This window comes from Molossus molossus, unplaced genomic scaffold (genome assembly GCF_014108415.1).
Source record: "Molossus molossus isolate mMolMol1 unplaced genomic scaffold, mMolMol1.p scaffold_m16_p_1, whole genome shotgun sequence".
Taxonomy (NCBI): Eukaryota; Metazoa; Chordata; class Mammalia; order Chiroptera; family Molossidae; genus Molossus; species Molossus molossus.
Window position 1 is genome coordinate 205,085,860 of NW_023425344.1, and position 22,016 is coordinate 205,107,875.

Consider the following 22,016-nt stretch of genomic DNA (forward strand, 5'->3'; position numbering starts at 1 on the left):
ACAGCCTTTATTCACACCTCCAGGGCCTGATGCCCTGCAGGCAGGGAATGGCCAGAGGGCGGGGTCCCCCAAGGGGGCTGCAGAGGGACCCCGACATGAAAGGAGCATCTGAGGCATGGGGCTCCCTGAGAACACAGGAAAGGAGATAGGCCCCCCGAGACCCACAAGCACCCGTGGGCCAGGCTGGCTGGAAATGAGTCTGCAATGCCTGCAGCCCTGTGAGGAGACAAGTCCGCAGGGCCTGGGGTGGGTACTGCTGGGAACCACGCCTCCCTTTTCTGGGAGTAGGCCCTGGCCAAAGGCGGAGATTCAGACTGAGACAAAGCCCACTGGAGAGAGCCTCAGTACCCTCCCCCAAAGGAGTTCAGGGAACAGTGCAAGGGTTTGAGAACTGCCATCCTGCAGCCAGGCTGACACGAAGGGGTGCCGCTGTTCTCCTGGAGGGAAGGAGGGAGGCAGAGCCTCTGGGAGGTGGTTGGAGAGGACCGTTGCCAGGCCCCGAGATCAGGCTGGTGGGCAGGGCTGGGCGGGCCTGTGGACCTCGGGGTTTGGTGGCTCAACACCCCATGCAATCTGAGGTGGGGTGAGGGCCCGGGATGCACATACTCCTTTCAGGGTACAAGGACAGTGACAGGATAGAACTACTTGTCCATCCCCAGGCTGCCCCAAGAGGATACTACAACTAGCCCACCGACCCTTTGGGACCCTGGGCCTATCTAGTGCAAACGAAGCCCAGAGAAGGGATGTGCTTTGCTCAGTAATACTCAGAAAGTTCACGTAACCTATGTAATCTGGCTTCCAGGGTCAGGGTGGGTCTGAGAAGTAGATCAGGTGGTGGGTGACACACCAGCCCTCTCCTGTATGGGTCCCAGAGGTCTTCCCAGGAAGAAGGGACCCTGCAGTCAGGGGCACAGGAAGGCAGCGGCCACATCTTGGTCTGGACACGCTGCCTAAAGCTCAATCCCATCCTGGAAAGCTCCCAACCAAACAGAAACTTGACCAAAACAATCAAGTTGTGTGCACACACACACACACCTATCCGTGTGCACAATGTGTACTCTCACTCGTGTTCTCAGTCACGGTTACACATGTGGGTGGACATGCACGCATGCACGCATGTGCATGCACACGCACATGTACACATGCCCCATGCTCAGACACCCTCTATGGCCCATCTTCTGCCCGATGGAGCACCAGTGGCTGACGCCAGGGACTCAGTGTTGGCTGTTGACGTGGAGGGTGTAGAAAGCCCAGGGCTCAGGGACGTAGATGACGCCGGGGTACTTCTTCCTGAGTACAGGGTCGTTCCACAGCCAGGCGACCCAGAGCGCCACAAGCAGGAGAGTGAGGACGAAGGAGTAGAAGAGGAAGAGGCCATTGCTGTCCAGGAAGAGGCACTTGCGCTTCTGGTGCAGGACGAGGGCCAGCATGGCAAAGAAGGTGAAGATGAAGAGGATGAAGATCTGGCCCTCGGTTACCAGGTACCTGAGGAGGTCAGTGGGTGGGGTGAGGCAGGTGCTATGACAGCCCTATCCTGCCTGGCTCCCCTCCCTCCACCCAGGTCCCAGGCTGCTCCCCAGTCAGAACAGCTCATCTTATGAGGGAGCTCACGAAACCATACCACTCTGGACCACAGCGTGGGTGCAGCATATTGATCTGGCTTGCATCGTTACATTTTAAAATGTTGAGTTTTTTGCCTATATTGAAATAACAAAGTACCTGAAAAATGTGAATTTCTGGTTTCTCTGGCCACATTAGACTTGTATTCCCACACTACAATAACTGATTAGAGGGGAAAGCAGCTGCCCCCGTTGGAACACTATTCTAGTTTGCCACAGTCCACACCATTCCCTGTTGCCTCACTTGATGTCTGTCTGATGCACCAGCTTGGTTCCTGTAGGCATTTGAGTTTGAGAATGCCTATAGCTACAATTTGTGGGGATTGTCATTACTGTCTCCTTGAAGGCTGGGGCAGTCTCAGATCTCCCAGGGTTCCCTGCAGCTCTAAAGGCAGCACCTAGCACATGGCCAGGAACTCAGGGACATTTGTTGTAGGGCTTCAGAGAAGGTTATCTGGTCCAATCCCACGCCCCTAGACAGAACCCCAATGCTGACCCATTCCATTCAAGGAACTATAGGTCAGTAGCTGTGTGACCTTGGGGAATTTACATGACATATTAAAGCCTGGTTTCTTACTCATAAAAGGGGCATAAATGGCCCTGTCTCTCAAGGTTACTGACAAGAGCTGTGTACATCTCTCACTTGGAAAAGCACGTTGTGTAACAAATGGTTGCTGCTACCACTGTAGCTATCACTGCAATAACGCACTGTGGCTTCGGTTTGGGCAGGAAGCCCTTTCTTTCTTGCTGGAGTTGACACCCATTTCTTTTAATCCTGTCCTCGGGGGCATACAGATTCACCCTGCTGGACCCTCTGAGCCAGTCAGGGGACAGACCCTGGAGGTGGGCTGCAGCTGGCCCCAGGAAAGAAGGTCCTTTCCATTTTGATGAAGTCTTCCCATTAGAGTAGGGCCAGTCCTTCCTGTGACACACACAATCCCTGTCCTCAGGGTGGAAGTGACAGAGGAGGGGTAAGAGCTTGGGTCCTTGGTAACGAGGAGAGAGCTGGAGGACACAGATACCAGGTAGGGAGCTCCTGAGGCCAGGAACTTTGTCATCACCATGGTGCTTTACAGGTTACAAAGCCCTTTTCTCTCCCCCTGCTTCTCTCCATCTCCTGAGAGGACACAAGCAGGTACTGCCCCCATTTCACAGGGACGGAAACAGACCCATGGGGCTCTACAGGGCTTGGTGTTAGAGATGGAGTCTGTTGGCCCAAGGCTGCACTGGGGTTCTGGGAGGTGGGCCACAGGGTGGAGGGGCATGAGGATGGAGAGAACACACCCAGGCCTGGCTTCCTCGTGACGACAGGCCACCACATGCCACTGTCACAGTGTCTACTAAAGAGGAAGCTGGGCTCCGACAGGGAGCGTCTCACATGGGGGTCACATAGCAGCTCTGAATTCAAGAGCACATTTTTACTGCCGGGCTCAATGAGGACCCCTTCCATCCCAACCCAGGTTCAATGTCCACTCACCAGTAGTACAGGCCACTGGGCACCACCAGGAGCAGGGCTGCCCCTGGCATTGAGCTCTCAGCTTTGGTGGGAGTGAAACAGCCGCTGAAGTACATGAAGAGGATGAGGAAGAAGGGGATGTACCTGCAACAGGGAAGCCAGTGCCTCAGAGGCCTGCCTGGCCGCCCCTCACACCCACCTCCTCCGGGCCCTCTTCCCCACCAGCCCCTGTACTGGTTTCTTGCGACATCCATGGAGTGTCACTGCATGGTTTACAAAGTTCCTGGTCTGCGAAGGGCACTCAGTCCTGCCAGCCTGCCTGCGCTGGGGGGCCAGGCTGGGAGAGGAAGGAAGCAGGAGGAATCAGGGGCCCACAGGCCGTTGGGGGGGGGGGGCGGGCTGTTCCTGCCACACTGCTGGGGCCACCTCACTCACTCCATGTGTGAGGGGTGCCTCTTCCCCTCCCCCGAGGCCTCCCGAGCCTCGCACTGGCCTGGAAACGGATGCCTGTGCAGGGCTGAGCAGAGAGGCCTGAGGTCCAGATAAGTAAAAAGAACAGCACCTGCTGGGGGCCGCGAGGAGCTCTGTGAAGGCCCTTCACTCGCTCAGCCCACAGCCTCACCCTCTTCCCCTGCGCACATCTCACCGAAGGACCCCCCGAGGCTGCTTTTCCCAGGCACCCCTTTTCTCACGGTCCCTCTCCTCACCCAGCCTCCTCAGGCCCCCTCAGCAGGTACCCACACACTCCTGTGTCCTCTGGCTATTTCAGGCCTGTTCCCCTCTCCTCCTCCCTTTCCAACCTTCCACTAGAAGGGTCTTCCGGCCAAGGTCAGGGAGACCAGGACCCTGAGCCAGGAGGAGCAACATGTCCCCAAGCAGCCCCGGAGACACAGCGCAGGGCAGGGGGGAAGCCTCCCAGGTCCAGGCGGGCCCTGGCACTAACCAGCTGTCCATCCATGCTCAGCCCTCCTCCCACTGCCCCCCGTCTATCCTGTGTGAACTGTGTCTGTGTGGGGGGACGGTGGGGCCCTGACTCTTCTGTGGCTGAGCCCCCATTTGTGTGGGGTGAGGGGGTGGGGAGCTCTCCTGGGAGTTCTGAGGAAGGGGGAGCACGGATAGCATCCCCCAGCCTGGTCTAGCTGGCTCTTCTCAGCTTCTTCTCCGCCTCATCCCCAAGTCCGCGGCCTGACGTGGTAGGGGTCCTCACCCCCACATCAGCACAGCAGGGGGGCATGTTTATCAGCGCGAAGGCCTTTCTCCCCCATCTGCTTCGGGCTCCGGCCGGGGAGGGCGAGACGGCCGCCCGCTGCCCTCTAGTGGCCGCCGCGGGCACCGCCGGCCGGGAGGAGGCGGAGGGCAGCCAGGGCCCCGGTCCGCGCCGGGAGAGACGCGTTCCAGGCGCTGCGCCCGGCACCTGGAGGTCCGGGGCCCAGAGCCTTGTCCAGTGTCCCCGAGGCCGGTGGCAGGGCTGGCGGGGTGCCAGGACCCCTGAGGAGACAGACTGGCCCCATCACTCACCACATAGAGTGGCCCAGGTACTCGTCATAGTAGTAAAGCAGCTCGAAGGAGTCGATCTGCGGGCGCAGGGGGGACAGAGTTAGAGGGAGATGCTTGGGGAGGTGCGAGCCCATACAACCCTCTGGTCCCCCTCCCCTTCCCTCCTCTCCTCTCCCCTCCCCTCCCCCAGCCCCCCAGCTGTCCCGTCCCTGCCTCCAACAGGAGGGCCCAGGGGGAGTCAGTGTGCACTTCCCAGGAACACGACTGCTCCAGCTGGCCCGGCGACAGTGCCCTCGCCGGCAGGTGCCTTCGGGAGAGGTCGTGGGAGAGGTCGTGCGCAGTGACGGGCTGTGGCACCTCCCCGCCTGCAGGACAGGGTGCCCGCAGGGTTAACGCGGTGGGGAGCGGCCTCACCAGCGTCTCCGGCTTGAGATTCTTGATGATGGGGTTCTCACGGACTGACAGGTGGTGCTGGTAGCCACTGAAGAGCAGGCGGTGGTTCACGGAGTCGCCCACCAGGTGGATGCTGGCGCCCATGATGAAGGTGATGATGCTGACGTAGATCATGGAGCGCGGCAAGGTGCGGGGCGATCGCTCGATGAGCTGCGGTCAGAGCAGCAAGTTCACAAGCCCAGCAATGGGACCGGCCTCCATCACAACAGGAGACACCCTCTGCATCCCTCCCTGGCACCTGGGCTGGGCTGGACGCCACCAGCTGGAAAGTCACTCACAAATTGGCGGTTCCCTTTAGTGGGCCAGCTCAGCCTCCAGAGTCTCACGTGATCCCTGTAAACCCAGGGCCAAGGGAACAGCACCCCCTTTCCGGAATCAGAGGGGCCAGCTCCTTGCCCAAGGCCACACACAAGCCACTACTGGATGTGGCAGCCAGGCCTTCAACACAGGCACTGGGACACCAGGCTCAGCCCGCCCACCGCCCCCAGTTGTGCCCCTGGGTGGCTGGGCTGGCCTGTAGAAGGGACCCTCCAATTTCTGAGTGACTGGCCCATGGCAAACACACACAAAAATGACAGGTGGGGAGGGTGCTCCTGAAATTAAATTATTTAACTTAGGACTCCTTTGAATTCTGCAATTATACATTTCTGATTTGGGGAGATTTGAAATATTTTTCTAAAAACAAAATGATGGGGATAGTAGATGGAGATGTAGTTGTTTTAAAAGCCTTTATGTGACAAAGTGCAAAGCCGGCAGCCCTGACTAGCTCTGTGCTCCGGGTGGCATCTCAAAGCCGGGAATCTCCCGGCCAGAGGATCCAGTTCACCCTCCCTTACTGCCATTCCTGTCACCTGCCTTCCCACTGGTCCCTGCCTCTTCCCGGGCAACCCACCCACTGCTGCCGCAGCCTCCCAAACACATTATGGTTTCCCAAGCACGGCCCTGTCTTCAGGTCCTTCTGCCTGAATGCCTCTCCCACTTGGCCCTCGCACAGCAGGCTGAGGCCCACATCAAACAACTCTCCTTGAGGAGGCCTTCTCCATCCCTCCCAGCCAGAGGCAGCCCTGCCTTCCCTGGGCCCCTGGACTCGAGCTGTCCGGCCATAGCCGTCATCTCCATACTCAGACAGGGAAAAGCTGACTCAGGGCACTCCCAGGGCCGGCGCCAGCTTCCTCCCAGGGAGCCTGGGACTGTACCTTGAGCAGGAGAAAGGGTGTGATGATGTTGTAGGCCATGTGGAAGTAGTCCCCCGCGCTGGGCTTGTTGAGCGGAAACCATTCGAGGGGGAACACCAGCTGGGGAGCAAGGGAAGGAGTGTTCACCAGGCACACCCACGAGGCCCTCAGGGAGTCAGCCCACCTCCTTCACACACTCTTATTCTTTCCGAGATCTCTTGGGATCTTCCTGGCAACCTCAGGGCAAAGGTGTTTCCAGATAGAGAAACTGAGTCCCAGAGAAGGTAAATAGACTTGTCTACAGGCACACAGTAGATGCAAATCCAGGCCTGACCCTGTGCCCCTCTCCTAGTGGGTACTAAATACATGTCCCTGGGTACTGGCCTAGTAGTTGGAGGCTCCTTTGGGACTCACTGGTGCCACCAACTTTCTTGGTGACCCTGGGCAAGTCCTTCCCCTCTCTAGGATTTCTCCATCTGTGACACAAGAAATGTGGCCCAGGTGGTCTACAGGGACTCTTAGGGACCTGGCACTCCAGGTCCTGTAATGATGACAAGCTCTTCTGGCCACTTGGTCCAGTTGTGGGAAAGTGCTCTATCTACTGAGCAGAAGGCCTGCTTCTGAATCAGGTCAAGGGTCTACATTAGGAAACAAAGGAGAAAATGAGTTCTTCAAAGTAGCCTCAGTTCTTCCTTTCCTACCTTCCCTGAGAGAGGAGGCAGGCCAGGGGCAGTTCTTCTTACTGGTCTACCTCAGGGAGTTCTGGCCTTGTGGGGGTCAGTGTGAAAATCCTATTCCAGCTCAAAAGATTACACACACACACACACACACACACACTCCACACACTGCCAAACTATAATTCTAGTATAGTTTGATTAAGAAAATGTGTAATGACCAAAAATTTCAATAAAAAATTTAAGTTTTTATCTCTTTTATTTACTTATTTTTTTTTATCCTCACCTGAGGACATTTTTTTTCCATTTTTTGTTCAGATAGAGTGGGAGGGAGAGAGAGGGAGAGAGAGAAAGAAACATCGACGTGAAAGGGACACATCGAGTGGCTGCCACCTGCACGACCCAACCAGGGCCGGGAACAAACTGCAACCAAGGTACGCGTCCTTAGCGGGAACTGAACCTGGGTCTCTCCGGACTGCAGGCCAACGCTCCAACCACTGAGCCAAATCGGCCAGGGTGAGTTTTTATCTCTTAATTAAAAAATGCCACACTGGATAAAACTAATCTGCAGAAATACAGCTCCTAGGATAAAGAAATCTCAATCTCTCTCTTTCTCTTTCTTCCTCATGTGTGAATGTCTCTATATCTACAGCAAGATACATATGGTGGCTAAACTATTCTTTGTGATAGCAAAATACCAGAAATAAGCCAACTCGTCACTTAAACAGAACTAGCTGAATATACTATAGTACATATTTACTGTAGAAGGTTCAGTAGCCATTGACAGAAATGGCCTATGTGCTGACATGGAGAGACCTCTATGATAAACTAAAACAAACACATTATAGAATAAGGTATAAAGTAAAAATCTCATTTTGGTTAGGAAAAGAAAAAAGATGTGTAGGTATGTCTGTCTGAGTAGAGAAAGGAGTGAAAGGATGTGCCCCAAACTGTCAGGGATGGGACTGGAAAGGGAGAGTCTCACTTCTTTATACACCTGGGTATGAACTGACTTGTTATTACTACATGTTACTTTTATGGCTGGTAAAATGTCTTATTTGGTAGTTATTAGAATTTTGGGACTATCCTGCATACATTTGAAGAGCTCCAGTGTATACAACATGAACTTTTCAAATGCATATTCTCCCCACGAGCCCCCTTGGGAGAAATGTGGCCACAGCAACTCTGGGCAGGATGAGACTGGGTCCTTGTGAGGAGAGCCACACGCCTGCTCCTGGCCTCATCTCCCTTCCCAGAGCACCAGTCTGATGGGCAGCTCCTTTGTCCTCCAAAATATGGGACCTTCATGTTGGAAGGGAGCTCAGAGCAGCAAGTTCACAAGTCCTCTTACAGATGAGAGAACTGAAGCCCAAATGACAGTGACTTGCCCATGGTCAATCAAAGCCTGACCAAGGTGTCCTGACTCCTGGCCCAGTCCCTTTTCCTTCTCCTACATTAAAAAAACATGTCTGCAGAAAGAAGAACCAGCATCCACCATGGCTCCTCCCTGACACACTGCCAGAAAAGCTCTTCTTCATCCCCTTCGTCTTTGAGCCATGTATACGAGACTGTTGGGACTGTCACTGACTTGTACTGTCAGTGTGCATGCCACTTAGGCACCTCTTTTCTCCTTAAACATTCCAGGTTGCTCTACAGAAGCCACAGTCCCTGCTTCCTGGCCAGGTAATATCCTCTGTCCTGGACACAGCAAAGTTAACTGACCCAGTCCCTACTGCTGGACACTGAAATCACTTGTAAGTTTTGGCTATTTTAAGTAATGCTCAAATGAACATCTTTGGGTAGAGGGGCTGTTGGCTCTGGCTGATTACATCTTCAGGGCAGATTCTTGGGAGGGATCTTACTGGGTCAGAAGGGATGAACATATCAGGGTTCTGGAGATACACGTGACGGGAAGGGGGGCTCTGGGGCCAGAGTCCTGGGTACAGATGCTGGCTTCTGCACTGGCTAGTTGGGTGAGCTTGAGCCAGTTACCCTCTATCCTCAAGTCTTCTCATCCGTAAAGTTGAGATTAATAATAGTGTTTATGTGAGAACTAAGTAAGTTTAACCATGTAAAGAGCTTAGAACAGAGTAAGTACTTAATGTATGTTAGCTGCTATTTCTACCTTCCTCTTATAATCATTCATTCAATAAAAGTTTATTGAGCACGTATAGTGCTGGAAACTATTCTGGGTACTAGTTATCAGCTTGACAAACTGCTTTCCAAAGGGCTTTGATAATTCGCATCATCCCTGGCATGCACAAGATGTCCGTGTTACTGGTGGATCTTGTTATTTGACCACCCCTACAAGAAAATTAACAACTTGGTACACAGCGGTACCTCCTTCCATTTGTTCCCACATTCTGTTATCTATCTATCTGTCATGGGTGAGGAGCTTTGGTGCTCTTCCAGTATTAATCTCCTCCGTGGAGGCCGCCACTGTACACTGATGCATGAAGTAGCCTTGGAGGGAAGGGGACAGTTTCACTAGGTGACACAAAAATTATCTGAAGCTCAGAGTCATATATAATATGCAAAATCAGCCTATACTTTAAAAAAAATACATTTTTATTGATTTTTAGAGAGAGAGGAAAGGAGAGAGGGATAGAAACATTGACATGAGAGAGAAACATTGATCAGCTGCTTCCTGCATGCCCCCTACTGGGGATCGAGCCTGCAACCCAGGCATGTGCTCTGACCAGGAAACCAACTGGGACCTCTCAATTCCTGGGATGATGCTCAATCCACTGAGCCACATCAGCCGGGCTAAGCCTGTACTCTTCACCTCCAGAAAAATAATCCTATTCCAAGGCTGTGGCGCGGCCAGTGGGGATGCTGTGCTTTCTTTCCGCACTCCTCTAGCTTGGTGATCTGGAGGTGAGAGATGGGGGTGGTACAGCATGGCTGTTCAGAGCCACCGGCTCCAGAATGGAAGTTAGGCTCAACGTGACTGTTGAGGCCCACAGACCCCTTCCCCTACCTGCTGGCAGTTGCCTCACTGGCCACAGTCAAAGGACATGAAATCATCTAGGCCTATTCTTGCAGTTTACCTGTAGGGGGGACGACCTGTCTAAGGTCACTCAGCTACTTCAAGTCACACTAAGTCTCCTCACTGCTAGCTGGGGCTCTGTCCACAGCTTCACACTCACCATGGCAATGGGGCGGCCAAAGTCCAGAACCCAGTTCTGCAGGGTGAAGTAGAACCAGAGGTCGAGGTGGAAGGGAGCAGTGCCGGCAGCCTCATCAGTCTTGATGGAGCTGTGCCTGGGAAGGAACCAGACAGAGGAGAGGGGTCAGTGCGTCTCCCTTCCTCCCTCGGGAATTTCTCCTCCTCCTCTTCCCCACAGTGAGCCACAGAAAGGTCTGGGGAGTTGGGGAGCAGGAGGAAACACACATAGTTAAGTTCTAGGAAAAAGGATTTTGCAGGAAATACTGGGGTCTGGGCCTGCAGCCAAGGGGAAGGTGTCCTGGGAGTGAACTCCAACTGCCCTGACTTTAGCTTCTCTGTGATTCAGGAAGGAAGCTGCCAAACAGGTTTTTCTCACCAATAGAATGATGAGGAAATCAAATGGGGCAAAGGATGCAAAAGCAGCTGAAAAACATGAAACATGATGATGGATGATAGTAGCTAACATTTATTGAGTACTTATTATATTCCAGGAACTATTTACATATGTTATAGCTGTTTACACATGTATTATCTCATTTAACTGTTTTAATCTCCACAGAAATCCTTTGAGGTTGGAATAATATCCCCATTTTATAAGTGAAAAAACAGAGACCCAACATATTAAGTAACTTGTCCAGTTAACATTGCTAAATATGTGAACCTAAATGATTAGGCTTCAGAGCTTATATATATATATTTTTGTCCTCACCCGAGGACATTTTTTCATTTTTTGTTCAGATAGAGTGGGAGGGAAAGAGAGAGAAACATCGGCATGAAAGGGACACATCGAGTGGTTGCCACCCGCACGACCCAACCAGGGCTGGGGACAAACTGCAACCGAGGTACATGCCCTTGGCGGGAACTGAACCTAGGTCTCTCTGGACTGCAGGCCAACGCTCCAACCACTGAACCAAATCGGCCAGGGCTGTTTTTTTTTTATAATGTTCACATTCTTGATGTGTCCTCATAAGGTAGAGAGAGAGAAAGAGAGATGGAGAGGAGGAGGGAAAGGAAGAGAGAGCCAGAACTTCTCTAGCCTATCATTGTGTCTATTGTGATTGGTCTGTGGGAGGGGCATGTGACTTGAGCTGGACCAATCAGAGTCCTCTAGTGAAATTTGCCTTATAGACTGTAGACTGGTTCCTGAACCACAAGAAAGTATGAATGGGGCTGCTGGTATCCCTCTTCTCACCAATCCACAGTGAAACCTACGAAGGATGCCAGCAGGCACAAGTTGATGTGAGCACCATGGCAAGAACTGGAGCACTATCTGACAGTACAGCTTTGGATGTCTGTCCCTCCTGCAAAACAGCCTTCTGCTCTTCACAGTTGAGCTGAAGTTCAAGGGCCAATGTATGTGCCACCTTCTCCAGAAAGGCTTCCCTGATGAAGCTTTCCCCGAAACTCTACCCATCCCACTACAGGGAGTGCTTCATCTCTAATTTGCAGCCTGGCTATGACATCACAGGGCTGGAGTTTTCCTTTCTTACCTAGACCCACAAAAAGAGGAGTGATTTTTAAGTGTCTCTCAATTCACTGACATCCCCCATCAGAGTCCGTATCCTCCTCACAGTATCCTGCCACTACCTGCACACCTCCAGTGACAAGCAGCCCACTACTTCCTCAGATGATTGAGGCGTTTTATGGTCCCATTTGTGCCAAGAACAGAAACGGTGTGACACGGATTTGTATTCTCCAGAGTTCTCAGCTCAGTGCCTGGTTTAGGCTCAGTGGTTACTGGCTGACTTGAAACAATGTTACCAGTTACTCGTTCTTTTTAGTGGCAAACATTACCTTAAAGGCACCACAGAGGTTTCCTCTGTTAAGGCTAATATTGGTACCATGACATTCCAGGATACTTTTGAGCTGATTCCAAGAATGGGCCACACTGGGCTGGTAGAGCAACTGCGGAGCTGGGAAGGCAAGCTCCTGCAGGATCTCATTTTCCTCTGGTCGCAGGCGAGACCATAGAGTGGGCCTCTCCCAGGTTACCTAAGCCTTCCAGTGCCCACCATGCAGTGCCCCCCACCACTGCTCGAGTCAGATGGGTGCTATGCCAGAGCTTCACCTGCACTGTCTCATCTCATCCTCACTGCAATCCCAGGAAGCAGGGTAGTCACCCTCCTGGTTTACAGAGGAGGCGACTGAGGCTTACAGGCGTTAAGTGCTTAGCCAAGGTGACCCCTACTGTAGAAAGGAGCTGCAGTGACTGTTCCTTTGGTCAGCCTATTCCCCACATCCTGCTTCTTCTGTAAGAGATGATGTTTCCTCAGCCACAGGGAGAGCCAGTAACCCAGGCCGGACCAAGTGGGACTTTTCTAACTCGAGTTCATGGACAGTGCTGCTCCTGTCTGGTGCTGGGGCCCTAAGATGCAAACCTAGGGCTGCCTGTGGCCAAGTTGGCGCTTCAAGGGACAGCCCGGTGAGAACGAAGCGGCCCTGCTGAAAGGATATGGGAAAATGGAGAGAAAAAGCCCTGTGTGTTCATGTTCCCAGTTCCAGGCATCCCCAAGGCCAGCGATTTGACCACATGTGCCGATACATTTCCCTTTGCTAAGGGTGCTACAGTTCACACTGGCTTTCTGTCACTCGCAACCCAGGGGTCCTGATAGCACAGAATTCAAACCTGGGTGCACATGAATTTAAGACCTGTGCTCTTATTCACTTGCTACAGTCGTCCCTCGTTTATCGCGGTTAACCCATTCCAGACACTAGCGGTTGCACCTGGTGTTGAAGGATTCCTGGGGTGCTCGAATACAGAGGCCTACAGTCCATACGTACAGTAATTTTCATTTTAATTGTAATACAGGGGTGTATAATTGACTCAGACAACCGAGCGCGTGCTGTATCAATTTCACTGTCTTGATGAACTTTTTAATGACTATATTTGAAAAAACCGCGATAGAGTGAAGCTGCGAAAGTCGAAGAGTGAAGTGGCGAGGGACTACTGTATACTGTTTCTGTTTATTAGAATAAGCTATGCAGCCTATTAGGAGATCAAGTTAGAGAGGGATCAGCGCAGCCTTGAACAGTACACGAAGTACAGAACGGAAGGAAGGAAGCCTCCAAGCATGAATGGGTGGATTTAACCAGGCAGAACAGCAGCAGAGAGCAGGGTCAGGGGCCTGGCAGCACTGCATGGAGTTGGGAAGCCTGGCTTACGGAGGAAGAGAAGGGAGGGGCTGGCCTTCTGATGGGGCAGCCATTCAGGACTAACTGCAAGGACTGCTCAAGGATCTGAGCCTCGGGACTAGCACAGAGGCCCCACCCTGTCCCTTCCCCTTAGTGACCATCAGGGCAAGGCCTTAAAAAGCAGACAGTGGTAACTGCCAGCCCTGAAGAACTTGGATCTCTGACTACAGGAGGCAGATCATGGACAGTGAAGTCATTCTCTCCCCCATCTCCTCTCCTGGGGATGAACAACCTTAAGCTTGTCCCAAGTTGTTGACTCCACAGACCTCACATATTGACCCCCACTCTGCCCCCCGGCCCGCTCCTGCTAGCTCTGGGTCTCCCTCATCAGAAACTGCATTGCTGAGAGCACAATGGCAGGTAACCTGAATCAAGTCCAGCCTTTCCTTCCCCGCCTCTACAAGTTTACCATATGGGGACACTGATACCACAACAGTTGGGGAGCGCATCCCACACAGCTGAAATATTCAAAGCAGTCAGCAGCATCTGCAAGACTGCCTGGCAGAAAAGGAGGGGGTCCTACCCATGGTGGAATCAAGCAGGGACCGTGAGCAGGGACTATAGACAGATTTGGGATTTGGGTTCTATATAAAGAATGGTGACATATCTGACATGATGCAAAACTGGAACAAACAATGAGGAAATAAAGGCAAATAATAAGAGGGAAAAAAGAAGGTAATTAGAAACTCCAGGAAAAACAAAAGCAATATAAAACAGCAAATGTAACTGTTAAAGATTACTCTGCTCTGTAGGGAACACTGTTTACATGCCTTAACTAATGTAAAATTACATATTGGTTGTCAAAGTTTAGAATAACTCCACAGATAAAACACTAAAGACAATATGGTTAAAAACAGCAGGTAATTTTGTCAACCTTGATAACATGAAAATAAAACTATATATGACAGGAGTTGGAGGAAAGGATAAAGACAGCTAAAGGTTAGAGTAAGTAGGGGACTAATATTCTCTTTTTAAAAAGTAATCAAGCCTGGCCAGTTGGCTCAGTGGATTGAGCGTCGACCCATGGATTGAGAGATCCTGGTTCAATTCCCAGTTGGGGCACATGCCTGGGTTGCTGGCTCGATCCCCAGTGAGGGGCATGGAGGAGGCAGTCAATCGGATCACTCTCACATCAATGTTTCTGTATCTCTCTCCCTTCCTCTCTCTCTCTAGAAATCAATAAAAACATTAAAAAAAGAAAAAGTAATCAAGGGTGCCCCAGCCAGTGTGGCCCAGTGTGGCTCAGTGGATTGAGCATCCTCCCATGGACTGAGAGAGGTCCCAGTTCGATTCCTAGTCAGGGCATATGCCCGGGTTGCCACCTTGACCCCCAGTAGGGGGCATGCAGGAGGCAGCCCATCAATGTTTCTTTATCACATGGATGTTTCTATCACTGTCTCCCTTCCTCTCTAAATAATCAATAAAAAACATCTATAAAAAAAGTAATCAAGGGTTACTGCCTACAGTTGAACAGAAAAACAAAATAATGGTATACGCAATTCCCTAAGGCTACCAAGGTAACAAAAACTAAAAATAGTGATAAAAACACCATCTTGTGAAGAAGATGAGGGAGGTATAAGTGAACCAAATCATAATAGGAAGTCAGTTGGTAAACATTAACTTAGAAGGTAAAGTTGATAAATAGAGAAATAGCAGCTGACCATAGCTTTTTAAGAGTATGGACTTCGGGCCCTGGCTGGTTTGGCTCAGCTGTTAGAGCGTCGACCTGCGGTCCAGAGAGTCCTGGGTTCGGTTCCTGCTAAGGGCACGTACCTCGGTTGCAGTTTGTCCCCGGCCCTGGTTGGTCATGTAGGTGGCAGCCACTCGATGTGTCCCTTTGACGTCGATATTTCTCTCTCTGTTCCTCTCTCTCTCTCTCCTGCTCTATCTGAACAAAAAATGGAAAAATGTCCTCGAGTGAGGATAAAAAAAAAAAAGAGTATGGACTTTGGTGCTGGCCGGTTTGGCTCAGTGGTTAGAGCGTCGGCCCGCGGACCAGAGTCCTGGGTTCGGTTCCTGCTAAGGGCATGTACCTCAGTTGCAATTTGTCCTCGCACAGGTTGGGGTCTTGTGGGTGGCAACCAGTTGATGTGTCTCTCTCACGTCAATGTTTCTCTCTCTCTCTTCCCTCCTCTCTCCCTCTTGTTCTACTGAAGATAGATGCAAAAGTGTCCTCATATGAGGATAAAAAAAAAGAGTATGGACTTAGGAGACCACCTAGGTCACATCCCAGGTCTGCCACTAATCAGATCTTTAGCAAGTTACTTACCTTTGGGACCTTAATGTTCTCATCTGTAAAATAGAGGATAACATTAGATCCTACATCAAGAGTTATGGTTGAATTAGTATGTGCAAAAAGTTAGAGCAAGGCCTGGTCCACAGAAACTGCTATGTAGTTTGTTATTATTACTTAGAAACAGCTAAAAGAAGCTAACATGGTTGTCTCTGGTGCCAGAAAGAGGTAGAACAGGGGACCATTGCTTTTTATTCTAAGCCCTCTGTGCTATTTTTTTTTTTTTTTTTTTTAAATCCTCACTGGCGGATATTTTTCCATTGATTTTCAGATAGAGTGGGTGGGAGGGAGGGAGAGAGAGAAAAATCTATGTGAGAGAAACACATCGATTGGCTGCCTCCTGCACAACCCCAACCAGGGCTGGGCATCAAACTGCAACCAAGGTACATACATACCCTCAACTGGAACCGAACCCGAGACTCTTCAGTCCACGAGTCCATGGGATGATGCTCCAATTGCTGAGCCAAACCGGCCAGGGCCCTCTGTGCTATTTTTATTTAATCATGAACACGTATTACTTTAATTACAATAAAAATGTCAACAGAGCAGAAATGGGCTACCTTGAAAGGTAATGAGCATCTTGCCATTAAAGGTGTTTAAGGATGCAGCAGAGGGCCCTGGCTGGTCTGGCTCAGTGGTTGGAGCATCGGACTGCGGACCAGAGTTCTGGGTTCGGTTCCCGCTAGGGGTACGTACCAAAAAAAAAAAAGGATGCAGCAGAGGAAATCCAAGCATCCTAAGTAATTAGGATGATTCTACCTACTGTCAAGAGCAGAAACGATACTGAGAATGGGCCCAGAGGCACCCAGTGAGGATAACAGAGACACCCTGAGAGAGAGCCAGCCCTCACCCCATCTCCAGGGAGCATCCTAACTGATGGGAAGCTTGTGCAGGAGTAGAGGGACATCACTCCTTATTAGGCAAAGTGGAGTAGTAAGAGCAGGAACCAGAAGTCAGAAGCCCTGGGTTTAGGGCCTGGTTCTTTCCAGCAAATGATGTAACATCCCTGGGCCTCAGTTTCCCTATATGCAAAATACAAACAGACTAAGATGCTGCAAATGGAAGCCCCACTATTGAGATGAAGTGGTGAGCATATCTGATACCCACAGACTGTTCTAATCGGGTTAGCACACAGTTCAGGGCAGTCAAACTCCCAATTTGAAAGGGATGCTGATCAGAGATGTTCCTCAGTAGAAAGCCTCTCAGACTTGTCTCCTCATCCAAAATCATACCACGAACTTCCTAGAATCTATTTTGAACACACTAGTGCTCAAGAACCTTCTATGGCTCTCCTGCACCTACAGAAAAAAGACTGCATCCTTAATCTGCCAGTCAGAGCAGGAACTAGGGTGAGGCAAGTCGGGCACATAGGGCCCAACTCTTAAAAAAGGCACTCACTCTAAGGGTTGTACCCTGTCCCGAGTGTCTCCTTAAATTCTGCACTCTAGTCCCAGCCCTGCTGACATTAAAGGTCCTTCACAACCAGTCTGCATCTTCCTGCCACTGTACATGTGGAAAGCTCCAGGACCATCACAATCTTTGCCTTTCCCCAAACTCCTTCTCTGAAACAGCCTTCTTCCCTGTGTCACCTACCGAGTCCTCTGAGAGTCAGCTCAAGTGCCTCTTCTTCCCCCCCAAGATGACCTCCCAGTTCCTTCCATACTGCGAGCCCCTCCCGGCTTCTCCTTGCCCACCCCCGCAGTGCCTGGCACAGCGCTGGGTACACAAGAGATGCTTAATGAATGCCTGCTGAGCGAAAAGAATGTTTCTAGCAGAATGGAGGGAAAAATGAAAAGGCGGCTTCCGTGCCTCTTCCTCTGTCTTGCCTGGTCCCAACTACATCAACCAATAACGTCTTCCCCTGGGTGACAGAAGGGTCAAACCACGTGAGGAGAGCCCTTCCTCATTCTTTCTCTGCAGAGGAGCGTCCCCAGTTCTCTGCAGTCTCTTTCAATCACATTCTCACACTCTTGGGTCCCCCCGGGCAAGGGGGTGACCCTCCTGATTAACAGCAGAATCCAAGTCCTAAGTCAGGGTTGTAGGGACCCCCTCCCCCCTCCCAAGAACTTGGAGGTGGCGCCCTGGCTTGCAGGTGCGTTGGGGGCCCAAGTGAGCAGTGGTGTCCTCTGGACCCGCTGCCCCCACCCGGAGTTTCTGAGGCCCCTGGAGAGGTCTCCCCAACTGAGCGACTGTCTCAACGCCGGCCCGGTGGCGGGGCTCTGGCACCCCAGGATAAGAACGAAGCGGGCGGGACTCAGGCCAGGGGGAAGCTGCTCGGTCGCGCAGGGAAGCCCGACCCCGCAGGCAGCCTCCGACCCACCCCAGCTGCGCTGCCCCCGGGCCACCGCCGGGCCCACCCCGGCCGCCTGCACGCGGGCCGTGGCGGGACGCGGATCCGCTGCACTCCGCCGGAGCGCGCCCACCTGGCCTGCAGGAAGGAGGCGCCCGGCTGCATGCCCGCCGCTCCCGGGTGCTGCCGCCTCCGCGCCGTGGCCTCCATGGCTGCCCTGTCGCCGCCGACCCCTCGCCCCTGCAGTTCCGAGTCGGAGAAGGGCTCGCTGGCCTGGCGGCGGCGACACCAAGTAGCGCGCGCGGGGCGGGCTGGGGCGGGCTCCGGGCTGGCCCAGGCGCGCCCGCGGGAGAGAGCTCGGCCCCCCTGCGCGGGCGGGGGCGGGGGCGGGGCCCCAGGGGCGGGGCCGGCAGCGGAGGTTACGGGGGGCGGGGCCGGAGAGGGCCGAGGGCGCGAGGAAGGCGGGGCGAGCTCTCGAGGGGCGGGCAGGACGCGCGATCGGGCGTCTCGAGGAAGAGTGGGTGGGGGCCAAGTCGGGGCTGGGATCGCGGGGGTCGCCTGCGTTTCGGGGGCGGGATATTGGTCTAGAGAAGGGACCTGGGGGATACAAATGCCCACCTGGGGAGGAGACGAGGCGGGTTTCCCTTGTCCTTGGGGACGACAGGAAGGCTTGGGGGATTCGTATCCTTCCTCAAATGGAAGACGTCGCTTCTCATAATGTCGGCTCTTGGCCGTCGACACTAGGAATTCAATAACCAGTGACATAGGAGGGTAGCACGCAGAGGAGCTGCGAATTCTTTCCAAGCTGGGGTGACGGTGATGCGCATTCAGTTTCTGGCTTTGTCACTCTGTTGGACTTTGCGGGTTTGGAAAAGTCACTTTCCCTGCCTCCCATTTGAACGTGTACTAACTCCTTGCTGTGAGCAGCGCATCTGCGGGCGGAACGGAGAAACCCCGCTCACTCTAGCTGGGTCAGGGTGGGTGGGGGAGGGGACTGGTAAGGGGTGTGATGGGGAAACCACTGCACACTGTGCGGGCGGAGACCTGGAGTGGGTGGGGTCTGACAGGCTTCTGGAGGACGGCCATCCCAGCTGTGACTTTGGGTTTAGGAGCCGACAGTGACGTCTGAGCAGGAGTCAACGGGACACACAGCTGGAGAGGAAGAATGTTCCAGGCAGTGGGAACAGCCAGGCAGAGGGCCGGCATCCAGAGAGACGCTGGTGTTTGAAGAACAGATACAAGCTCAGTGAGAGTAGCACAGTACTGGGTGGAAGAGGTGACGGTTGAGGAGGGAAGGGACTCTGCCTTTATCCTAAGAACAATGGGAAGCGATAGAAGAGCCGGGGCATGACACAAACAAATTGCATTTTAGACCCTTTCTGCCCCTGCCACAGCGTGTGGATGGCTGAGAGGAGGCAGAACAGGAGACTGGGAGGTGGAGCATGAGGGGTGCATTTGTTCTAGTGAGGGGCCTGTACTGCTATCAGTGATAGTGGGAAGGAGAGAGTTGATGACATCAAGTTGGGTGTGAAGTACCGTGTCTGTGGCTGTGACTTGAATGTCAGGGGTGGGAAAGTGAAAAGCAGGTTTGGGGTAAAGGAGAATTCATCCTCCACCACATTAATTTTGAGGTGGGTCAGGAAGGCTGTTGTACCCATGGATCTGAAGCTTAGGCCAGACCTGGGAGCTGGGCAGACTGACTTGTGTGTCAAGGGAATATAGATGACAGTCAGAACCTAAGAGGCTGCCTGGGGAGACAGCATTCCTGTGAGAAGAGAGACAACTGGCAAAGCCTGACAGCACTTCAGGGCAGATTGCCTGGTTTCAATCCTGGTACTATTCCTAACTAGCTGTGACACTTAGGCAAATTGCTCAACCACTCGCAGCCTCAGTTTACTCATCTGTAACCAGGAGAAGCCTGTGGCATCTACTGAATTAGGGTTGTGATGATTAAATGAAGTAATATACATGAAGCCCTTCGCACAGAGCCTGGCCCTGGTGGATTTGTTATTTATAATAGTCTCCCAGACCTCATGTTCCCTCCATGATGTGAGGGGTTTGAGCCATGCCTATTTGCATTTTATTTTCTTCCCTGTCTTTTCTCTTGGGATACTTGTATTGGACTTTTTTCTTATCTTTTTTTTTATCAGAATACAAATGTCCCATCTCAGCTGTGGAAGGTGCCTGCATCCAGTCATTGTCCATTGGCCTCATCCTGGGCTCTAGCAGCCTACGGGCCACCCCCAATGCCCACAGTTAGCCGTCCAGGTCCCTCCCTAGAATGACTGCGCCCCTCCTGCTCCACTGAAGGGTGTATTTACTTTATAACCTTTTTTTTTTTTCCTCATTTAAGTAGAGCCGGTGATGTCCCTATTTTAAAGCAGAGAAAATCAATGTCCTGAGCTGAAGTTGTGTGCCCAAGGTCAGCCAATGACAATGCTCAGACTGGATCACAGGTTTAATTTTGGTGAATGTGATCTTCCATCTGCAGATTGATCTATGTATACACCAGAGAAGAAGGATTGAGGCTTCCCACACTGACCTCAATCTCCTTATTTTCTGTTGGCTTTGAAAGCCTGCTGGGCTCTAAAGAAGGGACATGAGGTGCCCATGATGTAATCACAGATTTAGTAACACCTAGGGGTGGGCTTCCAGCCATTAGAGGATGAGGCTGTGTGGAGGGGCCTCTCTGGCCCATTTAATCCTCCAATCTTGTAAATACCAACAAATCTGTGTCCTGTCTAGAGCCAGCAGCTGGCGCTTGAGTAGAAGGGAGTGCAGGCTGGCAGGAGGGCCAGGCCTTCTTAAAAGAACAAGATGAAAACTACCCCCAGCCTGGTGGGATATGAGTCCCTCTCTTCCCCATTCCATCAGACCTCTTTGAAAACACAACCTGCACTAGCTCTCAAATTGCACGGAAATTCTGGGGGGTGGGTGGTAGAGCAAAGTTGGCACCAACTCTTGAGCACTGAGGGGTACATTTCCAGGGATATAGCTTATAACTCTCTGGGGACACGGTTCCTGCACACCAGAAGGGCAAATGATCTCAGCTCTCTGAGCTGCCATTTCAGTGAATAGCATCAAGAAACTTTTTAGCTGGAAAAGTCCTTTGGGATTATCCAGCCCAGTGGTTTGAACTTTTATTTTAGCAAATGTTTTCACTCTTTTTCAATTATAGTTGTATCAGATACTTTTTAATGCACCACAGGAGCCCCTTTCAGCCACACCTATCTTCCTGGTCCTTGTCACTTGTTTCATTCCAGCACAAACCAACTGCACCACCAACCCGTCTGAAATTCTGGTCTCAGAAGTGCAGGGGTGCTGGGCACTCCATGGGGTGAACCTTTGACCAACAAGAGATGGGTTGGCAGATACATTCTTTTCTCTTCCTTCTCCTGGAGAAACTGCCCTAAGCTTCACACAGCCTCTTTAAAGAAGATTTTTGCATCAGCTGATACTCTTGGTGGCCAGCTCAGCAATGCACCCCTGCGCTCTCCCTCCTTCTCTGCCTCTCTTCACTCTCCTGGCACTGCACTCCCGCAGAAGACGTTACTGCGTACACTTCTGCCTCAAACTCTGTTTCTTTGGGAACCTGGGCTAGGACAGCATCTGACAAGGATGCTCAGTGTATAAAACAGAGTGAGGAGAAAGAGCCCTGATGCCATCTCTTTTTCCCCAGTGGTTTCCAAGGTGATGACCTTGACAGGGCTCCCTGGAAAGCCTTTGATCTCATGCAGTTCTGTCATTGTGCAGTCAAAAACTGAAGCCTAAGGTCACATGCAAGTTAGAAGCAAAGCCAGGACCAGAATCCAGATTCTTTACTTCTACTCCAGCGCTCTTTCCGTCAAGTCAATTTAAGAACTTAAAAAGAAGTTTTCCTTTTCCCAAAACATCTTCCTGTACTGGCCTTTCCCCAACGGCTTTGAAGGTCCCTGTTACGCTGCAGCCACCACCTGGGAAGCATGACACACCGACCCCTGAACTCAGATGTTGTGACTCAGGAGGACAGGCAAAGAGGAAATGGGTTAAGGAAGGGTCAGCTGTGCCTGGTGTAGGGCGCCCTGAGTGTGGGAAATGGACTATGCATGGTTAGAAGGAGGACAGACGCCAGGGGCCTGGAGGAACAGTGAGGTGACCCAGAAGGAGATGGAGACTGACTTTCCCTGTCAGCTGGTGTCTCCTGTAGGACACCCTTCTC

General features: G+C 52.1%; 1 protein-coding gene across 5 annotated transcripts; it reads right to left on the reverse strand.

The window, feature by feature from the left end:
• On the reverse strand, positions 1-18,028 carry CLN6 (CLN6 transmembrane ER protein). 5 transcript variants are annotated; one of them, XM_036245759.1, is made up of 7 exons: positions 17,952-18,028; positions 10,024-10,138; positions 6,222-6,320; positions 4,987-5,175; positions 4,594-4,649; positions 3,097-3,219; positions 1-1,485 (listed from the first exon to the last, which is right to left on the reverse strand). In XM_036245759.1, exons 1-7 carry the CDS (start codon positions 18,026-18,028, stop codon positions 1,215-1,217), a joined length of 930 nt encoding a protein of 309 aa, XP_036101652.1. In that variant the 3' UTR covers positions 1-1,214. The 5 variants fall into 5 exon arrangements, with proteins under 5 accessions (XP_036101652.1, XP_036101670.1, XP_036101662.1 ...); XM_036245777.1 differs by lacking the exon at positions 17,952-18,028 and adding an exon at positions 11,256-11,824; XM_036245769.1 differs by lacking the exon at positions 17,952-18,028 and adding an exon at positions 10,420-10,484.
• Between the last annotated feature and the right edge of the window lie 3,988 nt (positions 18,029-22,016).